We start from the raw sequence: 18,606 nt of genomic DNA, 5'->3' as shown, positions 1-18,606 counted from the left end.
CACACACACACACACACACACACACACACACACACACACACACACGTCAGCTAAAAGCATGAAGGTCGAGCCCAGCTGAGGGAGCGTGCACGTCTTCGTGTCACGCCCATATCCACTGACAAGACTGTCAGCTTTTACAGCGTAACCTAAATCCCCCTCCCCCGCCGCTAAGAAAAAAGATAAAGCCCACCTAACCCTGGGTCTCCTCTATTTACATCTGCAGTTCAAAAGCCCCATTTTCACCAGAGCAGAAAGGCCGCCGGAGGTAAAACGGCGTGACAAAATCCTGAAAGTGACGCGACAGTAGATCCRATGATAACTGAACACAGACTCTGAGGAGATGATTTGTCAGCATCACAGAACTTGTAGAACCAGTTGGACGCTTCCTGTCAAGGTTTTCCATTACAACAACACACAATAATTAAAAAAAAAGAGCTGAAAGAGCCATAAACTGTCCCGTCCTTTCAGTCAGAGATCAACAACGCCCATTTTAAGTGTTGGTTCTATTTGCTCCCATACCTCCTGGGTTGTCTACATGCAAGAAGAGCATGTCCTCGTCCCCGTCCAGGATGGAGTAAAACTGCAAACACACACAACAAAAGAAAGTAAAGCACATCTGGGTGAGAAACAAACTGAACAAGCAGATTTTTTTTTTTTGTTTTGTGGATGACTAATTGAATCCCCTGCATAAACACGGTTTAATAACCGTGAGATTATTTGTAATGTCAACASGACGTGAGTTTCATCAGAGCAGTTGGGTGATGAAAATAAAATGTTGACACCTTCGTTTGTCTTTTTCTTTTCTTTTTTTTTTTAAACAGGCATTAAGCAAACTAACCGTTTTAGGACAGTTTTTGTTTTTAACAGAGCAGAAACAGCTGCTGTTCTCACCTGCTCAGTGGAAGCAGAAGGCAGAAGGGCCTGACTGAACGAATCTCCTTGGTCCGATGAGAAGTACATGACCCGAGGAGACCTCTAATAGGAAAACAGTTTATCGTCAGAGGACTGTATTTTAAAGAGAGTCTAATGAGGCATCGATTTGCACATTCATGTATGTTTAGGGGCAATTCTTACCGAGTCCTCCATGACAGAGAAGAAGAGGAACGCTCCGATGTAGCCAAAACTGAAGACGTCCTCATGAATGATGGTGAAGGTTTGACCCAGATCCTTCGTCCTCTTCAGCACTAAGTCTCCCCTCTCTTCTGCTTCAACTAAAAAAATTACGTTTAATCATAAAACTGGGCCATGTTTAAAGGAGGATGATCATGTTTTTGCTTGTGTTTACAGCTTTTTTAAAAAGGCGACTCTTGTCTCTTACCTGCATCTACCAGGCTGCAACTGAAGAACAAATTTATGCCCGCCCCCCTAAAACGAAACAGGAAGTGTCAAACATTACACACAGTCAGAATGTCCCAACATTTTTCTYACAGATTGTTTTCAGTTCACTCTTCATTATCCCCTGGAGCACTCTGATACTTCCTAATATCTTTACAAGGCCTCTTCTGTCACTCATCATGCTCCGGGACTCTACTTCCTGTTTATTCTCACCACGAGAAAGTATGCACTCCGTCGTGAACTTTTGTCCACTTGGCGCCAAAGTCCAGAGAGAGCCAAAGACTGCCCTGCAAGTCAGGAAACAACAACGTTTGCTTTGACTTTAAGGTGTGTCCTTGATGTGTGAGCTACGAACGCGCGGCTGAGCTCTAAGAGCTGAGAAATGTCAAGGGCTCACGTCGATGCTGAGGGCCACCAGGTAGTCGGGGTTGAGGAAGTGGTAGGTGATGGGCTGAGCCAGGTGGAAGGGCAGCTGGATGAATCTGAACGTGGCCCCAGCATCTGTGGAGGTGAAGATGATCCCACCAGGGTTGCCAAAAATGGGCGTGTCTGCCGTTAATATCACCTAAAAACGAAAAGAGACGTGAGCCAGGCGGTCTGATGACAAGAATGGGCTCTTTTTTTTTCGGCAAAGAATGGAAGATGAATGCTTAATGCTAAAAGATTTGGAGGGGGAAACTACATAAATAAATAGCTGAAAAAAATCAAAGTAGCTAAAAACATAAAAACAGCTGAAATTAGCAGAACACAACTGAAAGAAGCATAAAACACTTAAATTAGCAGAAAGAAGCTGAAAGCACAAATTGTTCAAATTGGCACAGAAAAGGTCAGAATTGTGGCTAAAAAAGGCAGAGAAAAGCTCAAATCAGCAAAACAGAAGCCGAAGGAAGCTGAAATAAGCACAAAGAAGTTTTTGTAAAGCAGAACCAGAACAAAAATTTAAAAATTACAAGATTCATGAACAATTTGAAGGTTTTTTTAAGGATGCCGGAGATGTATTATGTCTATTTTGAAACTTGTCAAGGGACTGCTGTTGCAAATTAGCTAATGCTATATATAATCTGAGTGCATCAAATGGTGACATTTATATTTGAGCTGTCTCTTTTTTTAAAAAAAACTTAATAAAAAATGGCTGAAAAAGCTAAATATCTCAAGAAGTATAAAATGCTGAAGTATCAAAAGTCATTGCTGGAATATCCTGAAGGAATGTTTTAATATATAAATTGTTGAAATAGCATAAAAACTGTGGTGCTGGATATCTACTGACAAACAAACAAAAAAAAAAACGATGTCTACAAATAGTTTTTGTTTCTAAGATTCTTGACGTTCTCACACAAGGATTCACGAGGACTGGATGGTGTGATGAAGACATGGTTAAAGCCAGTGTTGTAGCTATAAAGTACCACAAAGTGACACTTGAGTAAAAGTGCAATATCTTACCAAAACATTACTTGAGTAAAAGTTAAAGTCTCCTTTAGGAATATTATTTGAGTAAAAGTCTTAAAGTATCTGATATTTTTTGTACTTAAGTATTAAAAGTAAAATTTAAAATGATCAGTTCGATTTTAGTAATGACATTTATTAGGAGGCAACCTCCCATAAAAATGCATAAATGACCATATCGTATTAAAATAATTAATTTATGTTAAATTTAGGATGCACTAGTCCAGCTGTTTCAGTTTATATACATGCTGTATATCAAGGCTGAACAAACCTTTTCCCCAAAATGAAAATCAATCCGAGGGCTGCGACCAAATGCAGCAATATAATTCATGAAATACAAATACTTCTTAAGTACAGTACTTTTATTTTAATGACTATGTCCTGCTGGAGTGTGACATGATTTATTTGTGTACAAACTAATGCGGTATCAGAATTTTATATATTTATATTTCTCATTCAACCACAATTAAATTCACTCTGTCTAGGAGGCACAATTTATTTGGATAGTATTTATTTTTCAATAACAATCTGGAATGAAAACGAGCAAAAATAAAAAAAAAACCTAATGACTTTCTGCCTTTTTTTTTAAATGTAAGGAGTAGAAAGTACAGATAATTGTGTGAAAATGTAAGAAGTAGAAGTAAAAAGTAGGCTGAAAAATAATTACTCAAGTAAAGTACAGATACCCAAAAATTCGWACTTAGTTACTTTACAACTACTTTAAAGCTGATTAGGCAACAAGAAAACAGTCTTTTTAGTGTAGCAGCACCAAATAAGGACCCTCAGGCAACACCAACACCTTAAATCTTATCTCCAGTTTGACTCCTTCAAACATACTTTAAAAATGAAATTTTGGATTTACTTAATCATGTTATGTTACCTGGTTCCACTTAACTAAGTTGAGTAAATTCAAAGCAACATACTCATGTTCTTTGGTTAAAAACTGGTATATTGCTTTGAATTTACTCAACTCAGTTAAGTGGAACCAGGTAACATRACATGGTTACGTAAATCCAAAATTAGTGGTCAGCACAGCTCCTAATTTACTAACAAAATGAAGACTGGCATCAACTGACCGARCTTCCCGGTCCAACACTGACTCCAAACTCCTCTTTGATGAAGGTGTGGTTGATGCTCTGGGAGATGTCATGAAAGGACTTGCCGTAATCCGTACTGATGGGGGGAAACAAAAAAAGAAGGGTTTCAACAAAAGTCTACACAGTGCTGGGTAAATGTGCAGCCAGTCAGATGGTGGCCCACCTCCTGTAAAGTCGTGAGGACCCTCCCTCCAGAAAAGAATCAAGAGGAAAGCTGATTGTGGATAGCACCAGAATCACCTAAGAAATTAAACTAGTTTAGGAGTCAAACAAAATATTTCTTTCTGATATAGTTTTTTTTTTTATGAAAGGAGTTTCCGGAGTCCTTTTTCTTTGGAAACAATGTTGTGGAGGTGAAATGTTCATGTTTCAGAATGAGAGACACATGATACTCACTCCTGTGCCGTCGCCCACCCACGTGAGGATCACATAGGAGCCGTCATCACCGTTAAACCCTGTCTAAGGAAAAGAAAAGAACCGGAGAGGCTCAAACAAGGGAGCTTATTCAATAAAACTAAATCAGCTTTGTTAAACTCCTTTTGTTCTATTAGTTTCACCTCCAGTCATTCCCAAACACTGTTAGCTTGGGACTGCAATTCAAAAAAACGTTGGTTGTGTAAAAGGTAAACAAAAAACAGAAAGCTGTTCGCAAATCCCAGAATTTATTCAATATGAAACCAAGTAAACATTATAAACATTTAGCCTAAGAAATACAGTTTTTGGGTTWAAAAAAAGGCAACATTTCAAAGGAGCTGGGACATGAGCAACAAAAGGAACTGAAAGTTTTACAAAAAAGAAACAGCTTGAGGAGCATTTTTGCAACAAGTTTGATTAACAGAGAACAAGACAGGCTTCAGGCTCTTCAGCGGCCACCGGATTAAAAACAGGACTGATTTTGTTTTGAACATATGGGCTCAGGAGCACTTCCACAAGTCGTTGTCTGTAACCACAGTTTTCTTTCATCATCAAACACCGGTTAAAGCTCTACCATGCAAACAGGAAGCTGTAAAATGGACCGAGGCAAAAGGAAAAACTGTCCTGTGGACAGAAATCAAAATCTGATGGTTTTTTTTTTTTTTTTTTTTTTTTTTTTTTTTTTTTTTTGGGGAAATGACACCATCATTAAACCTGTAATCAAAAGCCTGCCTCTTTGATGGTATGGGTGTGCATTAGTGCTTATGGCATGCAGAGTCAATGCAGAAACGCATGCAGGTTTTAAAACAACGCGTGCTGCCTTTCAGCGAAGAAGGTGAACACCTGTTCTTCTCAGGTCCTAAATGTTTGCCGATTGTTGTTTTAAAAGGGGATGCTTCATGGCTTCCAACTTTTATTTTAGCTTTTATTTTGCCATCACTTTCAAAATAACGTTAATTAAAAAAAAAATCAAATTTATTAGGTTATGTTTGTTCCATTGTGAATGAAAAACTGATTTTTTTTTTAGATTTGAAAAAGTCATTGCATTTTATCTTTTACACTCTGTCAGRTCGTTGATAAAATTAGGTAATTGTCTATAAGTGGTTGAGAAATAGTCATAATTCTAATCCCCCCAGATTATAGTTTAATGTGTAGAATTCTATTGCTCACTCTCAAATAGTTGATTACTTGTGAACAGGTGGCTCTTTTGATGCAGAATAACAGACACACATTATGAGTCTGATTCACTTCACCTCGTGTGTGTTGTCATCCAGAACCTCGTGCTCGGCCGTGGTGAGTGGGATCCGACAGGAGTTGAAGGCAGGACCGTGAGAAGGTTTCCAAGTGTCGGAGGAGCTGCTGCTCTCCCTCCTGGGGCGCGCTTTGCTCCGACTCCGATGGAAAGTCACCGACTTCCCCCGTGAGCKCCTGCTCTCTGCGCCCAGATGGAGGAAAAGGAGCAGAACGCACGCGCCAATGAACACCCCAGTTTTCCACATCCTATCAAAAGACCCCCACCAGCAGGGAAATTCAAAGGACTTCCAGAGACTGATGTGTGATTCTGCTATTTAAAAAAAAAGTGTTGCGTCCTGAAGGTAAGAGTGGAGTATGGGAAAGTCCTCGGACGGGTCATTAACATAAAAAAGTGCTGCGTTAAGTGGCGCGTCCACTGTCTGCAGGTGCGCTGGCCCGCATCCATGTGACCTGCGGGGTGGATTAACACTTCAGCAAGATATGGGAAACCATATTTTAGGACAAGAAAAAAAAGGAAAGAGGAGATGTTCTTTTTTAAAACATTTAATTATTAGGCGTCTTTGCGCAAAATTACCCAAAAAGCACAAAAAAAAAAAGCCTAAAATATCTTCTCACTTTTACCAGTTTTAAATTTATTATAATAGATGTAGAAAATTTGTATAGTAATAATAAAAAAGAAAGACTGGTGCGAACTCATGTCTTCCAACTCCATCTGGGTGTGCCAAAGTGCCTCGGGAGACTTTTACGCACGCGCTTTTACGCRTGTTTCAGCAGTTCTGAGTGACTTGAAAGCTGGAACATAAACAGCTAAGAGTGTTTTTTAAAGCAATTAACTTACAGGAAACATGACAGCGGTGCTACTGGCAAAATATAACGGGTTTGGCTTTAGCTGACGCATTAGGTAAAACTTCAACTTCCTTCCAAAAGAAATTATCCGAACGTTTGGCGCGGATAGTTTACATTTGACATGTTGCGTAAGATGTGAGATTATTTGGAAGTATTTACATTTGACATGTTGCGTAAGATGTGAGTTTATTTGGAAGTATTTTATTTTCTTTTTCTGAGGGATGAGTCCAAGGTAAGGCAGAGCAAACTGAAAGACTGACGTCTGATTTTGTAAATAAGGATTCAGAGGTAAAAGTGATTTACGCATTTGGCACCGTGACGCCAACAAATTGCGAAATCTGCCTTCAATCTCATGAACTGAGCTCTTTTATTGCTTCATCAACCAGCGACAGAAGTTTAAATACAATCATATTTGGCATGAATGTTACATTTAGATTTAAAAGATGTGGTCGGCAAAGAATTCACTTTCAGAATGTCCCGAAAATAGAATCCTTTTCCTGGTTTTCTTGTTTGCCATCAGATGTCYCCAAGGAACATGTCAAGGAATTAATCTGCTGAAACTGAGTTAATGAGTTCCTGATAAAAAAATGTCAGAGCATACAAAGCCCCATGACTCACCTCAGCCTACAATGTATCATCAACTATCAGCCCTGTGGTGAAATGATGATTCAGCTTATTTACGAAGAACTTCAAAACCAAAAGCTGTGGCTCCATGGAACATTAAAAATATATATTAAAGAGTAATTAAAGTTAAATTAAATAAACGCTTTCAAAAAGAGTCCAGTTAAAACACATTTATTTTGAAAAGGAAAACACTTGGCGACAGATACCATTTCTTTTTTTATTCCAAAGTAAAGCTAAAGTTTGGCATAAAATCAGCTGAGATGTCAAGAGTTGTGTCAGAAGTTTAGCAAGCGATGACACACTACACAAGTTTTATTATTCTAAGTACTCATTTCTTTACATGTCTGGCGTAGGTGGGAAAGGCTGGGCAACAAATCAAAAGGTTCTATTAAACACCGTCGTCCAGCTTTCCGTCATTCCTTTGAACTACATTCCTTTCATCACAAATAATTAAAGCCATTACATGTCATTTGTAGCTGCTGTTGCACACCCAGATTCTCCTTATCTTTCCATATGGCTCTGATTTGTCAGGACCGGTCCATCGAGTGGACTCGGAAAGCCAAAAGTAACTGTTCTTTTTCTGATCCGTCCTTTCATTCAGGAACCCATTTAGTGCAAATTCTTCAGTAGTGCTGTAACATTCGATTACACGTAGTTCCTCTGAAACAGATTAGCTGCAACAGTTTCCTGTCGAGGGTCCCGTTCTTTTCCCGGCAATCCTTTTAAGTTCAGCTTTGACCAGTCCCTCAGGAGCCGACGTTTTTATTTACAGACCGTCGCTGCAGGTGCTYGCAGGAGTGGAGCTCCCCGTGCGTCTGATGGTTCGGTTCACTGATGTAGCGGTAGTCCGGGGAGTACATGAGCCCACCCACGGAGTTCCCTAGCTCAAACAGGACTGCGATGACAGAAAGTAGCGTTCCGATGGCGTACAGCTTCAGAACTGCTGCAGGGACCATGATGATGCCCATAGACCTCATCAGCCTGAAACAAGAAATAAAATWAAATTAAATAAAAATCACCACATTGCATCACATTCCAACACGGCACCAAAGTTTGGCTCACGACATGTAAAACGAGCAAAGTTACAGGCTTTTTGTGTTTTATGAAGTGTCATCTTGAACTGGACTGAGACGTAGATGTCCATTTAATGATTAGTTCTGAGAGTTTTGCCTTAATCTAATCATGATATTTTGCTAAATATAAAGGGATTACGCTAAGCTACTACCACACCAAATTTCTGCGCACTATTTGTAAAATTGAGTGAATTATAGCCTTTATTATTATTATTATTATTATTATTATTATTAGTAGTATTATTATTTTACATTTAGTTAGCTAACGCGTAACTGGATCAACAACAAATGTTATTTAGTTGTAAATGTACATCCAATGATTCCTTTCTGAGAATATCCTTAATATCCATCATGTAATCGATGAGATATTTTGCTAACAGACAAACAAACACGTACACACGCCAAGACACGAGCAAAACACACAATAATCTTATGTTAAAGATAAAAATAATATGCCTTATTTAGCAAGATAAGCTAAAAAAAAAAAAGCCTATACGTGATGAGTTCAAGAACCGTCGGAAAAAACACTACTCACTTTACATATTGCTATGTTTTGCTAACGCGCGTGACATTATATGATTATTTCGTTCAAAGTCGAGCTAAAATGAGCTTAAAGCGTGTATAAAGAGAACCGCTTCGGAGCATCGACAAGGTGCTTGAAGGATAAATCTGAATCCCAGTTCCAAAAGTTAGGAGTGACAGAACGGAAGAGCACAAAGACAACGTGAGCATATAAACTGTATAAATATATTTTCCTTACCAAACACTCGCAAAACGAAAGGCTCAACTAAATTCTGGATTTCGACGCTTTCTTGACTCGGTTCAGAAGCGGCGTGAGTGAAAACAAAGACGGGAACAGCAGCTCGCGTTCCACACAGTCCTGCCTCCTCCACTACTCAGCGCGCGACTAGTCTGCGTGTCCCCGCCGCTGTTTCATATGACTCTGACCCACTTCCGGTCTCGGAGAGGGGGGGGGTTTCCAACGGGGTTTCTAAAAGGTGGGTCGACATGTTCAAGTCACTTGATTCCAAAGGCTTTTAGTACACTCAAATCACTAATCAGTCATGTCAAGTAGGCTACTTTCATAATGGTTTAAATTAGTAGGCTAAGTGCAAAAGTTTTAAACCAATTTAGTTCAAGCTTCTGCACTGTGTGCTTTAAGTTAAAAGGGTATGGAAGCCCATTTCCRCCACCCTGATAAAAATAAAACTTGTATCTCATAATTATGACTTAGCTATCTCATATGAGATAGCTAAGTCATAATTATGAGATAGTATCTCATAATTATGACTTAGCCATCTCATAATTATGAATTAGCTATCTCATAATTATGAGATACTATCTTAGATAGCTAAGTCATTATTATGAGATAGCTAAGTCATAATTATGAGATACTATCTCATAATTATGACTTAGCTATGAGATAGCTAAGTCATAATTATGAGATAGTATCTCATAATAATGAGATAGCTAAGTCGTAATTATGAGATACTATCTCAAAATTATGACTTAGCTATCTCATATGAGATAGCTAAGTCATAATTATGAGATAGTATCTCATAATTATGACTTAGCAATCTCATAATTATGACTTAGCCATCTCATAATTATGAATTAGCTATCTCATAATTATGAGATACTATCTTAGATAGCTAAGTCACTATTATGAGATACAAGTTTTATTTATTTTTTATCAGGGTGGCGGAAATGGGCTTCCATAAAAGGGAAAGTGTCAAGAAATATATATGGATTATTTATTGTTGGTTCTAGAATAGTGTTTTATGTCTGAATCTTTAAGAACTTTAATCCAAAAAGAAAGAAAGAAAGAAAAAAGAAATTTTCTTGCTAACTGTTGAAGTTTCCTGGATCCAAATGACTCATTCAAAAAGATGAATTTATTAATTTTAAAATAAACAAATAACTTGGTAGCATTTTAAAAAAAGGTTTTACAGGATGTTGATCTTTTATAGCATTTGGCAAACACACCTTGTTGCCCATAAAGAGTCAGATATGAAACAACTTGTCCAGACAGCTCTTCCAACAAGCACACACACATCGCTACGTAAAATACACTAATGAAGTTGTTCAGTTGACATTTAAGGGTTTGATTTTAGGTTTGGGGGAAATACTGTTACAAGAAACATTTTATTACTGTTGCAGTCTAATAAAATGTAATGTCAACAAATTGAAACTAATTAGGAACATATGGAGATGTGGGTTGGAAGATGCTGAACCATGTGTTTTCCACAGTCCTTAAGCCTTCCTGACATATTTCCTTTAAATGGTAAATAGCCGGAACGTAGCACTTTACACTTCAATCATTCACTCATTAATATGGACATTCACCACTGATGGTGGTGAGCTACAACGTAACAACAGCTGCTCCTTAAAAGGCTTTAAAAAAATCAAGTAGAAGGAAATCAACGTCTGGGAGTGTAACGGTTTTATTGTTTATCAGTAAGAGTGATTCATAGTGAAATGAGAACAAACCAAAAAACATGGTCTCACTTCCTCATTAGAAGTATGACATTTAAAGCAACAGCTGTAAGAGTCTGACTTGCAGCTAAAGAATGGTGGAGATTTTCAGCACGCTTGCTCTCAGACACCCAGTCTTTAACGGACAAGTTCAAACAAGTTTTTATCACGTTCAAATCGCTCTTATTCCGATATGTTCGAATGCTAAAGAGGAAATTTCCTAAAACTTTCCTTTCAGTTCAGCCAGTCTAACAAGCAAACTGCATTTTCTGTGAAAATTCAGTGTGATGATGGCTGAGAGCTGAATGCTGAAGAAGCCGAAAGCTAAAAATAAGCAGGATAGTTAAAAAGAGCTAGCAAAACACTATAGCTAAAAGATGGACAAGCCCAACTATAAGCTATTGTAGCATTTTTTCTAGTTAAAAGTGGCAAAATAATAGCTAAAAGCTATAGCCAAAAGGTAGGCCTATAGCTTCAATCTAACATTTGCTAAGTTGAAGTGGTAGCAAAAATGTACAAGCAGAAAAACTCTTGGTCACATGTGTCAAACACAAGGCCTGGGGGGGGGGGGGGTCCCCTCCACCGCCCCCCCATTTTTTTATACTTAACATGAAATTTGTTTCTTATATCAATGGTAGAGGTTAAATTTATGGTTAAATGCAACAAAATTAATTTAGTAAAAATAAATTACCCTGCTTCCGTGGGCTTGGAATAAAAATAAATTCCTGTCCCTGAGCTGTTGGCTTGAAGTAACTGAGCAATTTAGTTGGATAGCACAGTACTAATGTCTGAAAATAAGCTGCTTAAAGTCAGCATCAAACATAAACTAAATCTGCCATAATGCAGCAACTCACTAGAAACTCATCAGTGAGTAAAAAGTTTTTTTTGTTTTAATTTTAATAATATTTCTGTATTTATTACCGATTTAGTCAGTGGTACACTTAGTTCTTAACCAGGGCCGCCCAAACATTTTCCCCAAGAGGGTCAAAATGAGAATCTATCCGAGGCTGCGGGCCAAATGCAGTAATATAATATATGAAATACAAATACTATTTTAGTAAAGTCCTTTATTTTGTAACGATTAAGCTAGCAGCCAGTGTGGTGGCCTGCTTTTGTTTTAGTCTGGGTACTTGGAGAAAGTCTGCCATATCCTCAAGTAGGCTCATGGGAAATTTCATAAATTGATAAAATATGAGTTTTTCTGGCCTTATAAAGTGTGCAAATCTACATGTGGGGTTAAATATAATCTATATGCTCCTTTGTACTTGTATTTCACATTTCATATTTAATCTTAATATATCAAAGATAAAGTCAGAACCATGAGTGAAGACTATCTGTACCACAGCCCCTTATAGTCAATGAGCCAATGGATGAAATGACAAAGTGGAAAAACTTTTTCTACATAGGACGACAGGTTACAACCTAGTAACAATGTCAACTGCTGGTGGGCCAAATCAAATGGCTTGGTGGGCCAAATTTGGCCCGCGGGCCCCACTTTGGGCTCCTCTGTTCCTATCAGTGTTTAAAAGAGGACGTGTTAAAACACTGTTTAGTCAAAGTTAAACATGAAACATCAAAGTTCATTACAAGTGGCCCTTCGAGGGCCTCCATAACGCTCATGTGGCCCTCAGTGAAAATGAGTTTGACACTCCTGCTCTAGGTAAACAATAAAAGTAGCAAAAGGTTATACATTATCAAAAGGCTAAAATGCTAAAAGTAGCAAAAATAAATTAACTAAAAAGTCTAAGTACCAAAAGTCTGTCTAAACGCTAAAAGTAGCAAATTATTAGCTAGAATCTCAAAAACTCAGCTAATAGTTAAAAGTAGCAAAAGTCTAGCTAAAAGCAAAATGGTAGTGGTAACAAACAGCTAAACATAGCCAAAATGTAGATAGAAGCTAACAGTAAAAAAAAAAAAACCATTACAGCTAAATAAGACAAAAGAACTGCAGATTTCGAGAAGTCGAAAAGTTAAAAGATAAACATAGTAAAAGGGTAGCTATACACTTGAAACAAGTTGACACGTTAAACACTGATTGTGTTGTTCCCTTTCTTGATGTTATTATCTCTAGTTTAGTCTCCTTACTTTTATCCTTTATCCCTTAATACTTCTTAGCATCCTTGTGCTTGTTCTTTTTCGTCTGGTTGTCTCTTGGTGTTCACTGTGGTCGGCAAAGTAAGAATTTCATTGCTCGGGGAAACATGTTTCATCTGTGTATGATTGACTCTTGAATCTAGATGATAAAATTAGCTAAATGAACAAAACATTGTTGAAATCTCCAAGAAACAAAAGTCTGACCAAAACTAAACCAGATCAGATCATGATATCACTCCCAGCTGCCTAGGCTAAAAAGAAAAGAAAAAAGAAAAATGACAGATGAATTACAATGACGGGAGTGATTATCCTAGCAGATCTTGTCCTGGTCCTAAAACATCTCTATCTTATGATAACCAGAAGAGCAGACTGAAACAGATAAAGTTGATTTCATCAAGTCAAATCAATGTCTTATAATCTGATCTAAACAACAGGTCTGTAAGGATCTTTCCATTACAATTTCCCCATGTGACCATAAAATGATCACTACAAACAATATTTTAATGTGAAAAGGAAAAAAAAAGAAGTTGCTGCCTATTTTAGAATTGACCCTGTCTTTTGGGAACATAAACCCTTTGCTCGAAAAAAGCACAAGCAAAAAAAAAAAAGTTAGCAAACTGCTTCAGATACTGTAGGTGCTGTTAATAAATATGTTTATTTTGAACATATTTATCTTTCCGCATTTTAATAACCCTTTAACTTACACCTTAAAATGGGGAAATGATATAAAAAAATAAAACAGGAGAATTTCTTGCTTAGTGTCAATACAGCTGGTTAAAATAAAAATAATAAGTAAATAAATAATTAATGAAACAACAAACACCACAACTTGAGTCTCCAAATGGCCATTCTGAGACTAGTAATAAAAAAAAAAGGAAAAAAAAGAAAAGAGAAAACAGCTTCCAGTTGTTGGAGAAAAATCAGGCCAAAGTAAACCACAGCACTTTAAACAGATGAGACAAACACGTCAAATCAAGATATCCTCCAGTGAATAATTGACCCCAAAATCTGCCTCCTACAAACTCGTGCAGAAGTGAGCAGATTTTCAAAAACCGTAAGGAGAAAAAAAGGAAAGAAAGAAGGAAAACAGCTGAGTCAGCATTCCTCAACGGGCTGGCATCTGTTTCTTCTTTGATATGCTTGCTCTACAGTTCAGATGTAAGTGTTGCTTTGTGAGGTGAAGCCGCCACTTACAAGCTTCTCTTTTATTATYAAGAGTGTGATTCACATCGTATGATTTCCTGTTTGCAAAAAACCCAGAGTTGCGCAACGACGTTTTACAGACTGTGAGAAGAAAAGAAAGGTCTGAAGCAGTTTGAAATATTCCCTCTTTTCTCGTTGTTTGTGWCTCTCAGCTGCGTGGTTCTCCAAACATCTGGATAAGATTGGAAGTCAAGAGGTGCAGTAAGCAGTGGAGCACACTTTTGTTTCTCCCCACTGACGTCTCGCTGCAAAAAGGCCAACTTAACCCAGCGTGGTGATCTGAGTCACTTTAGTCCTCGGTTTAGTTTTTGGAACTAACTCTCTGCATTTCCCAGAAACTATTCCAGTTTATTCAAAAGGAGTTCAAATTACACCAACACACAGGCTTCTGTCTGGTTTTCATTGCAGTGTCTACACTCAGAACAGTTTATATTCTTTGAGATAAAAGTAATAGATTTTTTTGTAAAGTTCAGCATTTTATTCTCTTGTTAATCAAAAAGAAAAAAAATTGTATAGGTCCTCTGGACGGGTTCTTCTCTAATGAAACGTTTCGTCTCTCCTCCAAGAGACTTCTTCAGTCTGAGAGTTTCAGGCAAAATTCAGGCTTTTAAACCCTGCCTCCATGTGACTGATACTCACATCACATGACCATCGTTGGCACCTAATTAACACCTATTGTTAACAGGGGTGGAGTGATACTGGCAATAGCAGCGCTGTACGAGGGGGACAACTGAAAACGGAGGCCTCCACCTCTGTTTAATGATGGACGGTCTTTCTTCACAAAAATGGCTTCTTTTACTCCTCTCTCAAACCAACGTTCCTCTCTATCAAGAATGAGAACATCCTCATCTCTGAAAGAGTGACCGCTGGCCTGTAAATGAGTGAAAACTGCAGAGTTCTGGCCATTAGAGGTAGCTCGTCTGTGTTGGGACATTCTTTTGAACTCTTGTTAATGTGAATATATTGTTAATATTGTTCCTTTAATCAGTTCTAATCCTTGTTATTAATGCTTTCAAACATTGTTGCCCATCTTGGACAGAGTTTATTGAAATGCTCAGAAAGTAATCAGCTAAAACTGATAATCTTTTAAAATTTAACTTATATGAAAATAGTCGCCACAGCTAAGCATACTTGGTAAAGACAGAAAAATTCACTGTCACTAGATAGTTTTAGTTATTGGATTAAAATGTCACAACTAACGGTGGGAAACAACAAAAACTGAAAGTACTGGGTCCTAAATCTGAGGAATTATTTGTAAAAAACAAAAAAACTGCTCAAGAATCTGAATCAGGGAATGTGATTATTTAGTGCAATAAATAAAATWTCCACTAGATGGCAGTGTTCAACAATTAGAAATTCCATTAAAAACTAGCAATCTTCAATCTCGATATTTTACAAGATAAAAAGTTCAATAAATACATTAAAATGAATGATGTTTGAAATTTTTAATGCAGCTAAATCACATCAGGAGAACAACAAAGGTGCATGAAGTTGTGTTTCCTGTTTCTGCATAGAAAAATCCATTGATTTAAAGGAAGCAAAACTCAGAAATTAAAATGAAAGTGAAATTTCCTAAAACAATGCAACAGCTGAGGGCCAAAGAGAAGCAGTAAATGATAGATTTATTAATGTTCTCGGGCTCTTAACATGTTTAATTATGAAATCAGTCAGGGTCACACACGAGAATAGTTCATTTTTTGTTCAAACTTATGACTCTGATTAGTCTCAACTAGTTAGTGACTGTCCACGCTGTGCACATGACTTTCATTATGATAACTGAATGAAGCGGGGGGACTCGTGCASACGTCCTGCATGTGACACTAACCCTTAAAATGTCACAGATTGGGAGAAATGAAGTCTGTGTGCTTCCTCGTGGGTGAGGGGTTTCTGTGAGTTTACCGGCGTCTCGAGGACGGGCTAAGAGGATTTTCCATTTTAACGTTTCACCAGCTGTCTCACTCGCTCTGTCTGTCACCTGAACCTGATCTTTATTAGGTTAAAAGCTTATTTTATGCAAGAAATAACCTGTAGTTAAAAATGAGTTTGACACTCCTGAATTAGACCCTGTTCCAAGGTGGCTGCTATGGCCAAATAACTTTCCAAAACACAACTTCATTGCCTTTAACTAATTTAAGTAAATTGTGTCCGTCTGTTAGCAAAATATCTCATTAACTAATGAAGTGATTTTACTAAAACTTTTAAGAAAAAATCCTTAGATATACAGCTACAGCTGATTAAGATTTGGAGCCAGTCCAATTGGATATGCCCACCACAGCTAACAAACATTAGCAAACACAGAAATGTCTCCAGCTTAAACAGTTTTCATGATATTGAGCAAAAACTTGGTGAGGTACTAGCTGAGAGTCATTCAAAACACATATTGTTTGAGTGAGACTATAACACTTAAACTTCAACATTAAGTTAAGATGATTTTCATCCAAAATTCCTGCTTGAAAGGTCATGCATTTCTTCAAGGAAAGCTAGGCTCAGGCCTTTGTGATCTTACTGGTTTTGTTCCCAGAGCTGAGTTTGTAAAAAATTTGCACCCGAACCTTGTGCATGCATTTATTTTCTTAAATTAAAGAAATAACGTCACAGCCAGGGATCAGACTTCAGGTTGTTTAATTTAAAAAATTTTGACACCAGAACAAAAAACAACCTTTTTAAAATGTTTCAAACCAGTTCAGTTATTAAAAACTATACTTCACATCACCACCCTCTGACTTAACAATAACTGAGCTCTATGTGGTATTTCCTGCATTGAAACATTTTAACACGTCTTCTGATAAACAATGAAAAGTACTACGTGTACGACTGACTAAATGCGACATAAATAATACAAAAATACTGGTAAAAGTAAAAAGTTTTACTCATTGTTGAGTTGTGAGTAGCGGCCATCTTGAATTTTGAACTTTCCCACTTTCTGACAGGGATTTCCCACTGGAGGGGTGTTCTAGATTGGAGTTACAACTTATAAGTGGGGAAAACCCCACTTCCCAGTACAAATGGGCCACAGCAAAAGTAGCTGGTGAAAATGCAGCAAAATTGAGATTTTACGCGTCAGATTTCACCATAAATTTGTCCACTTTTTCCTACATTTAGTGGTGGGATGCGACATGCATTATGGGAGATGTAGTTTATGGTTAATGCTGGCTTTAAAGCAGCATATGCTTATTTTAAGACATYAATACATCTCTGAAGCTCTCACGGGCCACATAAAATGCCATGGCGGGCCACATTTGACCCATGGGCCTTAAATTTGACACTTGGTTGCTTATCAGTTATAGATGTTTATCCAAGGAGTACTTCCTGTAAATTTCATGGAAATCGGTGCAGTGGTTCATGGGATATTTTGCTAACAGACATGGGAGAGCAGAAGAGCTGCTTCTTCTAAAGCTCTCTCTAGTGCTGCTCATTCAAATGCTGAAATCCTCTTTGTGAAAAAGACGCGGTGCCGCTGATAGAAAGCAGGATTAGCCCATACAGAGCTGGGGACACGGGCGTGGGAAGGGCTTCAGCCTCCACTCGCTYCTTTCCGCTCACACTCGGGGCGATGGCCGCCTCGTCCCACGCAGAGGCAGAAGTTAAAAGAGATTTACCGAGACGCCGGCCCGCCAACACGACAAACGCTCCGGCGCTGGCATCATTACCACAGCGACACCCTCTCAGAGGGAGAGTCTCCTAGGTGACGCCCTCTGTTGACACACCCAGAGGTGGCTTTCTCCAAGCAGGTGCAGCTTGACGCAGGTCCTGTCTCCACTTTCTGCACTTCCACATGTAGTTTGGAAAAGAGCATTAGAGTGAACCAATTGGATGCTGAGATTTATTTTTTCATGTGAATATTTCAAAACCAATTTAAAAATTTTGCACATTTTGAACACTCTTGCTAAACTTGGACTATGGATGTCAGGAATTCAGCCGCAGCAGTTTTTCCTCCTCAAACATAATCTTCCAGCTGCTGGATATCTTTTCCTGTTTTCTAAATTCAGCCCAAACTGTTGTTACAACTTGGCTGCACAACAAGGCCGAGGGCCCCTCTGGAATCAGTGTGACCTTGGGCAGATGATGGAAAGGTTCACAAGCGAGCACTTCGGGGACGGAGGAAGGGAGAGCCTGCAGGTGGACCACAGCAGGGACACCCAGCCATCAAACGTCTCGCCCAGGGAAGAGGAGCATTACTTTAGACATGTCTTACATGTTTATGGACACAAAACTGCAGCTCAGAGATACAACGCCACAAGGATTCAAGCAGGATTTCGCTCAGAAAAGTGAGTAAACATTCATTGGGCTGAAAGATGTCCGTATTTACTAAATCTAAATAATTATTTGAATCCTGGTCATGAAAATACAAGAATACGATTTAAAATGTTCTTCTTAGAGTCAAAATCTAAACGTGATCCAGTTTTAACTCATGCTTTCATCAACTAAAGTCACACATGGAAATTAGACAAACAGCTTTTTGTGTGAAAATGCTAACAGTAGCTAAAAAAGGGGAAATAATATTTAAAAATTAAAAGAAGTGGAAAGCTGCAGAAATGCTAAAAAATAGTCCAAATTAGCTAAATGTTAAAAGCAACAAAAGTTTAGTAGCCAACAACTAAAGTAGCAAAAGACTAACTAAAAGCTAAAAGCAGTAAAAGGGTAGCAAAAAAGCTACAAATAAAAAATAATGTTTCATACAAATATAAGCTAAAGGTATAATAGTAGCTAAAATTTAAAGATAGCAAATATATATATATATATATATT

The 18,606-nt window shown here is 38.0% G+C and overlaps 2 protein-coding genes and 1 long non-coding RNA gene across 6 annotated transcripts in view; 1 reads left to right on the top strand and 2 right to left on the bottom strand.

Annotated features, from left to right (window-relative positions):
• Positions 1-6,057, bottom strand: part of si:dkey-159a18.1 (sortilin) — a 12,917-nt gene extending 6,860 nt beyond the window's left edge. Inside the window, exons 1-10 of the mRNA XM_014004195.1 lie at positions 5,543-6,057; positions 4,272-4,334; positions 4,039-4,115; positions 3,855-3,951; positions 1,733-1,900; positions 1,549-1,622; positions 1,319-1,365; positions 1,075-1,211; positions 892-975; positions 520-580 (exon numbers count right to left, since the gene is read on the bottom strand). Of these exons, the coding sequence (XP_013859649.1) occupies positions 520-580; positions 892-975; positions 1,075-1,211; positions 1,319-1,365; positions 1,549-1,622; positions 1,733-1,900; positions 3,855-3,951; positions 4,039-4,115; positions 4,272-4,334; positions 5,543-5,788 (1,054 nt within the window). The 5' untranslated portion in view covers positions 5,789-6,057. The remainder of the gene's footprint in view (positions 1-519; positions 581-891; positions 976-1,074; positions 1,212-1,318; positions 1,366-1,548; positions 1,623-1,732; positions 1,901-3,854; positions 3,952-4,038; positions 4,116-4,271; positions 4,335-5,542) is intronic.
• Positions 6,058-7,168: 1,111 nt separating this feature from the next.
• Positions 7,169-9,007, bottom strand: LOC106514694 (uncharacterized). The gene is made up of 2 exons (XR_001309914.1): positions 8,847-9,007; positions 7,169-7,994 (listed from the first exon to the last, which is right to left on the bottom strand). It is a non-coding gene; the product is annotated as an uncharacterized LOC106514694 (long non-coding RNA).
• Positions 9,008-17,583: 8,576 nt separating this feature from the next.
• The window catches only part of impdh1b (IMP (inosine 5'-monophosphate) dehydrogenase 1b), a 23,270-nt gene continuing 22,247 nt past the window's right edge, over positions 17,584-18,606 (top strand). For 2 of the 4 annotated variants that reach the window (XM_014004190.1, XM_014004189.1), the window contains exon 1: positions 17,932-18,126. Coding sequence is in view for 1 of the 4 variants with exons in the window: in XM_014004193.1 (XP_013859647.1) it covers positions 17,672-18,126 (455 nt within the window). In the remaining 3 variants the exon portion in view is untranslated. Of the gene's footprint in view, positions 18,127-18,606 lie in introns of all 4 variants that reach the window. The other 2 variants (XM_014004193.1, XM_014004191.1) reach the window with 2 other exon arrangements.

Source organism: Austrofundulus limnaeus, unplaced genomic scaffold, assembly GCF_001266775.1.
Source record: "Austrofundulus limnaeus strain Quisiro unplaced genomic scaffold, Austrofundulus_limnaeus-1.0 Scaffold22, whole genome shotgun sequence".
Taxonomy (NCBI): Eukaryota; Metazoa; Chordata; class Actinopteri; order Cyprinodontiformes; family Rivulidae; genus Austrofundulus; species Austrofundulus limnaeus.
Note: the sequence above shows the minus strand (reverse complement) of the source record. Positions and strands in the feature narration are given on the sequence as shown.